The 9,848-nt window shown below is 31.2% G+C and overlaps 1 protein-coding gene across 2 annotated transcripts; it reads left to right on the top strand.

Annotated features, from left to right (window-relative positions):
* The first annotated feature begins 1,842 nt into the window (after positions 1 to 1,842).
* On the top strand, positions 1,843 to 4,011 carry LOC113711815 (peptide deformylase 1B, chloroplastic-like). 2 transcript variants are annotated; one of them, XM_027235029.2, is made up of 6 exons: positions 1,843 to 2,154; positions 2,267 to 2,405; positions 2,543 to 2,735; positions 2,827 to 2,937; positions 3,454 to 3,516; positions 3,661 to 4,011. In XM_027235029.2, the coding sequence occupies exons 1-6, from the start codon at positions 1,911 to 1,913 to the stop codon at positions 3,763 to 3,765; spliced, it is 855 nt and encodes a 284-aa protein (XP_027090830.1). In that variant the 5' UTR covers positions 1,843 to 1,910; the 3' UTR covers positions 3,766 to 4,011. The 2 variants fall into 2 exon arrangements, with proteins under 2 accessions (XP_027090830.1, XP_027090829.1); XM_027235028.2 differs by having other exon boundaries at positions 2,264 to 2,405.
* Positions 4,012 to 9,848: the final 5,837 nt, after the last annotated feature.

Genomic DNA, 9,848 nt, shown 5'->3' with positions numbered 1-9,848 from the left:
TCATTTGACCATATTTTGAATAGAATAGACTAAGTAAAAGGTTGAGCAAACTAGCTCAAAACATAGTTCTTGATAAGGAATTCTTAGATTCTCATTGTTTTAGTACACTTTTGTATAGCTCAATACAAGTCCCTGGTCACGAAGTGTATTTTACTTTCTGTCATTAATAAAATCTTATATCGTTTCAGGGGGAAAAAAAAAAAGCAAGGCTTAAAGGTATCTTCAAGATGTTTGCTGCATCCTTGTTGAAGGTTTTGAATATCTGGGGTCTATTCCACCTATGATTCACAATCAATTCTTCCACTTTCAGTAGGCTGTAGTTCAGAGGCCTACAAGTAGTAGGCTTTCCTTCCTGATTTCCTGGGATCCACTTGTCTTCCCATATTCTAATACTTCTTCCATTTTCCACCTTTTTCTTGGTTCCTTTCTCTACAGACCAATTTAAGAATACGTCTCAAGTTTTAACTTCACTAAAATTTAAGAATACGTTGTATGAAACGAGCAAACTGCACATATAACTCCAATGATTACTAACAAATTTGCATGTATGATTAAAATTAAATTGCAATTAAACCATAGTTATTAAACCCTGTCCGGGGAGGAACCTGGTGAAAGATGTGGGTCAACGGATTACTGGTTCAACCAATAGGTGAGTGATCCAACCGGTGGGTCACTAGTTATACTAAAATATTATGTCTCATAATTTTTTATATGGTTGAAACTATAATAAACTATGTTATAGTAAATATTCAGTTAGTCCAATTTATTATAGAATTATTAATTCTTATCAGAATTAGCAAAACCTAAATTTAATTAGTAATCCACCAAACTTCAAGTATAAAATTTTATATAAGTGTAATTATCTAATTTATTTACAAATTTTAAGTACAAAAGGTTATTAAGAATAATATTTGTATTTAAAATGAATTGTGTAATATGTTATTTTTTGAATCCATTTTATAATTTATAGAATTTAGGGAATAATAAAATTTTATTAAAAGATTCCAAAACAATTTTGTTTTGCAGAAATAAAATAAGAATAAAAGTCTAATATATAATATAAAAGGAGTAAATAAGTGCCAAATGCGCAGTTGGACTAGTGATGAATGCACTAGTGGTGGTGAATGTACTTAGAGTTCGAGGTTCGAATCGACATTGGAACATCTTCTACAATTTTTTAACCAAAATTGGGTTGCTTACAAAACCGTCCGGTTCAACCGAGTTGAACCGGTTGAACCGCCAGTCCATTGAAAAGTCAACGGATTTCTTGCATAAACGATCCAATTACAAATTCAATCCGGTTTCATGGCTAGTTCATCGGGTTGAACGGTTGAACCGTCGGACCGAATCGGGTTTAATAACAATGAGTTAAACTACAATAGTATTTCTATCATTTTATAAATTATTAAAAATTTTGGCATGCAATATAAAGCTTTAAAGTTAATTATATGCGTAATGTGAGATACAAAATTTGCTTGAGGCATTAAATTTGGAGAGATTTTTTTTTCTGAAATTCTTTGAATTTTGGAGTCTGTGAAAAAAAAAAACTCTACCTCGAACAAAGAGCATAATTAAAGAAAAAAAAATCAAATAATCAAATAATCATCTATCCAAACACACTCATACATTCTAAACTTCATTTTTTAAGCAAATTATTTTCAAAAGAAAAAGGAATAAGAAAAAAATTAAATTTTCATATCAACATCTTTCCAAACATACTCATACATCCTAAACTTCATTTTTAAAGCAAATTATTTTCAAAAAGAAAAATGAATAAGAAAAAATTAAATTTTAATATCAACATTCAACAACCAAGATGGAGCCACATAAAATCGCTGCCCAATGCGGACGCATAAAATCTCGTCCCATGATTTAAGTATCAACTCTGGGCCGGCGTGCTAGTTTTTACAATGGCTGGAGCGACCTGGCTCTACTCTTCCCCATTTTCTAAAGCTCTACTGTCGAAGCTTCCCGGCACCGCCACCATTGCTCCCTCCATTTTCCGCCGTCTCCACCGCTTCACTCCGACAAATCCCTTCAACTATTCTTCGACATCCCCTCATAAACCTCCCGGAATGGCAGCAGGTGTTCGTGCTCAGGCCAGAAGAAGCTTCTCTTCTTCTTCCAAAGTAAAAGAGGACGAATTTGCCTCTGGTAAGCATCCCCAACTCGAGCCATGTTTTCTATGTTTCTAGTTTTCCCCTTAAATTTTATGCATTTCTAGCTTATACCCACGAAATTGTATGCTTATTTCTGTTGTTAGCAGTGGCTGATTTGCAGTTTGAGGCACCCCTTAAAATTGTGGAATATCCAGACCCGATATTGAGAGCAAAAAATAAAAGGATCAGTACGTTTGACCATAACTTGAAGAAGTTAGTAGATGAGATGTTCGACATAATGTATAGGTAAAGAATTTGGCTTTTTTCGCAGAAAATTCTCTGAATTTGTTGCTGTTTTAGTGGGTTTCTTGAGTTCTTTGCTGAATTGTTGAGATTTTAGGAACCGGTAAAAATAGTTATTGGTTTTCCTTTTTCGTTAATAGGACTGATGGGATTGGGCTTTCAGCACCCCAGGTGGGAATTAATGTTCACCTTATGGTGTTTAATCCGGTTGGTGAACGTGGGGAAGGAGAGGAGATTGTTCTTGTGAATCCGAAAGTTAGTAGATATTCGAGGAAAATTGTTCCTTATAATGAGGGCTGTTTGTCCTTTCCGGCGATTTATGCTGATGTTGAGGTATGTGTTCATTTAAGTTTGTTGAAGGTAATAATGCAACTGTGTTTTCCTACGAGATTTTAATTGCTCTTATTGTTTTTTGTTTGTGTAGAGACCGGACTCTGTGACAATCGATGCACAGGACATTAGTGGCAAAAAATTTGCATTTAACTTGACGGGACTTCCTGCAAGGGTGTTTCAGCATGAATATGATCATCTTCAGGTAGTCTTGTTTATGCATATGTCCCTGTAATTGGTTCAGAAAGAGCCTGAAATATTATGTCCAAATGTTCACCATTGATGGTCTGTGAAGTTGGGATGAGATGAGATGGATATCCATCATAATCGTGAAAAAGCTGAGCTTTTCGCATCCCAGTAGTTCATTAGTTTATTGCCGTCATGAGCTTTGAACCTGTAATTTGGTTAACTTACTCATTACTGTTGTTTGGACAACTTCGACCACAAAATTGTGACCCGGAAATGTACCAAATTCTCATTGTTTATGGCTTAAAAACTACAACTGACTGCCCATGTTGACGGGCCAATCAGCAATACCATTCTGGTCTTCACATTGCATGCCTGTTTTCAATTGCAAACAAAATATACTGAGTGGTTAATCTAGTTTAGGAGTATTGTTTGACTCAAAGATGGTGGTTACCTTGACCATGGAGGCAAGGACACTAAGCTTCATTTTCTGCTTCTTTCTAGTTTATATCCTAAATTACATTCTGCTTTGCAGGGAATACTTTTCTTTGATAGAATGACAGACGAAGTTCTTGAAAGTATCAGTGCGGATTTACAGGTGAATAGTCAATAGAGTTATTACATATTCCAATATTTACAGAATATTTGTTGAATGTGGATATCTTTTTTTGTTTAACCTTTTAGCTTCAACTAGCCTGGGATGGCAGAAATAGATTGTATATTATAATTTCTACTTGCACAGGCCTTGGAAAAGAAATATGAGGGGAGAACTGGATTGCAAAGCCCTGAAAGAATAGATGCTCGAAGAAGAAGGAAGACTGCTATTGGGTTTGGAAAATCACGATAGGCTTGGTATACTTAGTTAGGTTCACAGATTTTGTATTACCATGTAGCTGATTTTGGTATTTTGATGCCACAAATTCCCTATTTTTTGTTTTTCCTTTTTCTTTAGGAAAATATAGTGTGCATTCTGGATTTAGTTCTGTACCAACCGCACCTTAACAATATGTTGTGCAATTCAGAGATACCTGTTTGTATTGTCAACAGATCGTGTATATATTATTCTTTTGATTTTCCATTTTTCGATCCTTCATCACACTGCTTCAAGTAATTGAGAATTTGCTGTGTTGGTGGCTGTCAATTTGAAATGGCATGCAAATTAAGAAATTTGAGCAAGACAAACACCGTATTGTTAGTGTCATTAACTCTTGCCTGAATTATGTAGCTACATTTCATCTTTGTGTAAGATTTCTCTTCTCTGAATTTGCCCATCTGAAACACTTCCTGCTGGTATTTCCTAACATTGTGGAGTGGTACCCTGTGGCAGGATGTTTGTTTGGATAGGACAGCAAGTTTATTAAGGTACTCAGTTTAAGTGCTGTATTTTTACCGTCCACTGTCATTCACTTCTCTAAATGTTCACCATAAAGGCTTAACCACTGGATACATCATATTAATTCATCAACCTTTCACCTTTGATGGAGCAGATGTGCTTGGCAAGTGTTAGTAATGCTGTCTCTTTTTGTAAATTCTTTTGCCAAAAAAAAAACCCTGCATTCTTGCTCTAATACTGTATTTTTTTGCTTCAATTTAAGCGTCTCATTATTTATATTTTGCTTCACTTTATGCGTTAGAACTGAACGAAGGGGGTGCACTTGGTGATCATGATGAGCTAAAGCCATTGCAGAAAGTTTTTGTTTGATACCACGTATTTGCTGACCTCCTTGGCTGCTTTCTCATTTTGCCAAGCATTTCTAAATGCATTATCTAAAATTGGTAATGACGAGTAAGAGGTGTTGGGTTAATTTCACTTTACACCTCTCAACTGTACTCGAATTTTTATTTTGATTTCTAAACTTTAAAATGAAACACTTTAATTCCTAAAATATAAAATTTGTACCACTTTAGTGCATAATATATAGGGTTATTATCACTTTACCGCCTTAACATTTAGTGCTACTATTAATTTCCCCCCTTAACGTTATCTTTTAGTCACTTTACCCTCAAAACTAACGGTCAAACTTAACGGAGTTTGTTAATTAAAGTGAAAAGACATATTTAATCCTTAAAATTATTATCACTTTACCACCATAAAATATAGTCTCATTATCAATTTATCCCCTAGAGTTATTTTTAGACAATTTATCCTACCATTAAACTAACTTAGTAAGTTAAAAAACTTTAGAAGAAAATACCCTCCTCTTTGCATAATAAAAATAATAAAAAATTTAGAGTGACTCTTCTCCTTTTTAGTATCAAGAAAAAAAGTCAAAGTATTAATTTCTTTCTTCTTGACAATATTGAAAAAAAATTGAAAGATGGAGAGGAGGAGGGGGATGGGGAGAGAGAGAGCTTAATTCTTTTCTAAAAATTACAAATAAAAGAATTAAATACTTTTCTTATTTTAAAATTATTCACTTTTTTCTTTAACCACCAAATTCCAATCCTAATCTCGACAACCTTAAAATAATACAATATTGTTAGACTTTTTTTTATTTTCTTTTTTTGCAAAATCTAATTTTTTGTCTCCTTCTTTCCTATCTCTTTTTCTTTTCCTAGTATTAATAAATGTGAAAAAAAGAAATTTGAGAAAACCCTTTTATTTTTATGTTTGTCGATCTCTTAAAATGAAAAAAAGGAAGAATAACCATTCCAACTTTTTTATTTTTAATTATATATAAAAAAGGATAAATATATTTAAAAAATTTTGACCATACTAGTTAAATTAACGATGAGGTAAAATGCCTAGAAAATAATGTTAGAAACTAAAGTGATTGTATCACTATAACCTAAATGAATAAAGTGATGATAACAATGTAGGAATGCTATAAAATAAAAGGATATTTTTGTCCAAAATTTCTTAACATGTTGAATTGAATTATTTATGGGGGTAAAGTGACTAAAAGATAACGTTAGGAGATAAACTGATAGTAGTGATATAGTTTAAGGGGGTAAAGTGATAATAACCCTAATATATAAAATTTAATTCACTTTAGGCTCAATTTGGGAGTTTAGGATAGAAAAGAGAAGAAGGGAAAACTTAAGTTACGAGAGAAGAGAAGAGAAGAGAAGGTATTGTTATGTTAATTGGGAGTTTTGAGAATTAGTGGAATGATTTTATATATGAAAGTCGTTAAATATTTGTTCAAGACCTTTTTAAGAATAAAATAGGTATTTTAAAAAAATTTCACAAGTTTCCTCTAACTTTCTCTCCATTTCTCTCCAATTTGAGAGGGAAAATTTTGCCTACCATTCATCCTCCAATTTTCTTTCTTTTCTTTCTTAATAAAAACTCACAAACAAAAGAAAATCAAACTTTCTCTTCTTTCCCTTTCTTTTCTATCCAAATTCTCAACTCTCAAATGAAGCCTTAGTTCTTAAAGTCTAAAATTTGCTCCGCTTAGATATAAAATTTGTTTCACTTCCATCAACAATTTTACTTAAAAGTGATAACCTTTATATTTTAGGTACTAAAGTGTTTTCATTTTAAAATTTAGAGATTAAAGTGAAAATTCGAATATAGTTGAAGGGTGCAGATGAAATTAACCAAAAGGCGGCTTACCAAGACATTTTTGTTTGCAGGTCAATGGAAACCAAATCTATAGTATATTTATTTCATTTCATGAAAGTATGCCACTCATTTCATATTTCATAGTATAACAAAGAACTTTAAATAATCCTACATGATCCATTTACATATAACAAAGTACAATTTTCAATGAGAAAACACATATTTAATATTTTAGAAAAACACATAATGGTAAGAACCACCTACGTCAAACTGCTCAATTGAAGGGATTCTTAACGTATTCTTTAACTTGTTTCAAATCTCTAACCTATTACATAGATACCTTAATTAGTTCATATATCCTATCCTTAAAGTGCTCATTCTATCTTGGATAACCTTAGAAAACATGGCTAAACATTTTTGTAGAGAGTATCTGATGAGTTTCCTAAAATGGAAGGTTTCCTTTTTAAAAAAAAATTTCCTAATTTAGAAAGTTTTCTTTTTTTTTTTAGAAAAAGCCATAATTTGGTTATCCATATAATAAGCATTATTTATCTATTTATTCATTTATTTATACATTAACTTAATTGCTTATTTGTTTATTTATTTGTTCATTGTAGAAAAGGCTCATCTTAGTTAAAGTCAATTTAAATTTAGGTTTGGACTTAGAGTTGAGTCGAACCATAAAAATATATTTCTTTTTACTTGATTTGGACTTAGAAAAAAAATGTTAAACCCTTGATATTAATATTGGTTTATTTATTAAAACTTTAGTTATTAAATTAAAATTTGGGTTTCAAGACTCGCTTAAAATAGACTCGTATTGAAAATATTTCAGTATTGTTCTTAAGCTCTATAAAACAAAAGTCCATTTATTTAATTGGATAAGTTTAGTTGGTCCATAAAGTTATTCTTTAAATATATCATATGGCCCATTCTTTAAATATATTAGTTGGTTTTATCTAGGGGCGGTGGTAATAACAAAATTATAGTCCAATTGCTTTCGGCCGAACCTACTTCAGTTAATATTCACCCTAAACCGAAAAATTTAAGGTGTAAGCCCAACACTACTTGGCCCACTCCATAATAATCCAACCTATCTCTAAATTTTTCTTGTTTTCTGATTCAACCCCACCAGTTTCCCTTCATTCAACTAAGGCCCAAAAAAATTACCATTATTTCTAAATTCTACCCCAAAATTTGCAAAACCAAAATTAAGTTTTCTTTATTCTACCAAGAACATTTAAATGAGAATCAACACTAATTATGGCATAACATATCCATTTTTCTATAAATGTAAACATTGAAGTAGATTAAATATAATAACAAAGTGAATGATACATGTAAATAAAATAATTTTAATTTATAAAAAAAAAACCTACTTGATCAAAATTTGATGCTAAATCCCCTTTAAGATTGGCCATATTTCTTTCTCCTCCGACACTTGAGTATTCTTAATTTGGTAAGGGCTTTCTAGGATACGTAAGTTTATCAAATGAAGATGAAGAGGGAAGTTACGTTACTTGTTGAGGAGAAAATAGATTATATGGAGTCAATTAACTAACCTGCAGGAGTATGATTTAGTTAACTATCCCATTATCTGGTAGTGGTTGAGTAGAAATAAGTTGTTGGGAATAAATTCTTCAAAGGCATAAATAGATTATTAATTTGTTGTTCAGTAATAGAATATCATATTTTTAGTTTCTCAAATAGTTTCCAAAAAAATTCCAAAAATTTTGGGGTTTTCCACAGAAATGATGAAGAATTGCACCATCAATTTGCAGATTTTGTGCTTACAAACTCTTAGGTAAATAATTCATTCTCTTTGTGCTTGCCCTTTCTGATGTTAGTTTAGAAAACACTTTCATATTCCCAAGTGATGATAGTCAAAAAAGTGTTACGAGTAGAGCAGATGATTTGCAATTCTATCAGGTCGAGTTCCATTCCTAGCCCATTATCTGCCAAATTTGGTCCTTAGCCACTAATTGTGTCACCCATTTATTTTTCTTTATTGGAACTTTTCCTCTTCCTAATTGATGATCTATATGTATGGAGCCCTTCAACCTAGACATGGTGTGAATATCAACATGATGGCAAGCTGATGCCTCGCGTGGTGCACTTGTTCTTGAACTCAAACTATGAGTTTTAATCGATGGGATTGGGAAAATTCAGCATTAACAAGTAGATAGATAATTAAAGGATACAGCCATTCTGTGGAAAAGTCCAATGGACCAGTATTTCAAGAAAATATTTACTTGACTTAAATTTCATATTCATCTTTAGTATCGACTATATAAAACATCTAAACTAGACCTGAAAATAAATAAATAAAAAGAAAAAGAAAAAACTACGGGTATAATCTTCAGGAGCGTCTTGAGATTTGAAAATTTATGATAAGCTCCTTCATCTAAAAGTGATACTTAGGCCCATTAAATTCATTTCCAACTAGAGGTTTTCTCAGTGAGTAAGAAATTAAAAGTTTAAAGTTTACAGATTTGTTACATTTGTTAGCTGAATTTCGAAATCTACAATGGCTGGAAATTGCCTTATTTTCAATTTTTTGGCAATGATTCTACTTTTTCCCTCTACGTTTAAAATTTTCTAGTAGGCCACTCAAGTTATTAATTTTGGTTCTAAATGGTCCCTCCCAGCTAAGTCTAAGTGTTGTGGTCTTCATTTTGCTTCTTGAGGTTTAATTTAATGTCTATGATCCTTTTCCAATATTAAGATAAGGTATATAAGCTCTATTAAATAGTTTTGGTTAAATATTTAATGATTGAATAATTTGACTATTTTAACAGCGTCTATTAGATTTTTAAACTTTTGAAGTTTGTTTTATAATTGGTCCCTGGGGACAAATCCAATTAATTTAAATTTCATTATTCCATAGTAAGATTTGGTTTGATGTTAAACACTTAGATTGACCTTCCCAATTTCACAAGATAGTCAAATATTTTCTACTTTATTTTGGAGAAATATTAAAATGTTGACTACTTTAACAAACAAAAAATGACAAAACAACTCTTTTAACAAGTTTTACTTAAGCAAATTGTATTCTAATATATTTTTATGAATAATATCCTTCTTTTAGGGATTAATTAAATTATTTAAATTTTAATGACAAACTTTCTGAAAAAAGATTAAATTATATAGTATCTATGTAACTAAAAAACTAAATAAAGAAGAAAGCGAGAACAAAACAAAATGCAGGGACACTTCATAATTTTATTGTCAAATTATTATCTTCTTTGTAGTGTTGACTATAAACAATACAACATTGTTAAAAGAAAAAAACTATCTTTTATTTATTTTCATTAAAAACCATTATATGTGTCATTTAGGTTTATTAGACTTCTGATCATATAATAATGATGATGACACACTATAACAATAAAAAATATTATCATAATTTGTAAGCATAA

Source organism: Coffea arabica, chromosome 10e (assembly GCF_036785885.1).
Source record: "Coffea arabica cultivar ET-39 chromosome 10e, Coffea Arabica ET-39 HiFi, whole genome shotgun sequence".
NCBI classification, from domain to species: domain Eukaryota; kingdom Viridiplantae; phylum Streptophyta; class Magnoliopsida; order Gentianales; family Rubiaceae; genus Coffea; species Coffea arabica.
This window is presented reverse-complemented; position numbering and strand designations above follow the sequence as displayed.

What these genes read in the sequence shown, in the direction of transcription:
- LOC113711815 (XM_027235028.2), top strand. Translation starts at nt 1,911, where the DNA reads ATGGCTGGAGCGACCTGGCTCTACTCTTCCCCATTTTCTAAAGCTCTA. An exon ending in ATGTTCGACATAATGTATAG is followed by an intron (nt 2,406 to 2,542) that starts GTAAAGAATTTG and finishes TTTCGTTAATAG; the next exon opens with GACTGATGGGATTGGGCTTT. An exon ending in CGATTTATGCTGATGTTGAG is followed by an intron (nt 2,736 to 2,826) that starts GTATGTGTTCAT and finishes TTGTTTGTGTAG; the next exon opens with AGACCGGACTCTGTGACAAT.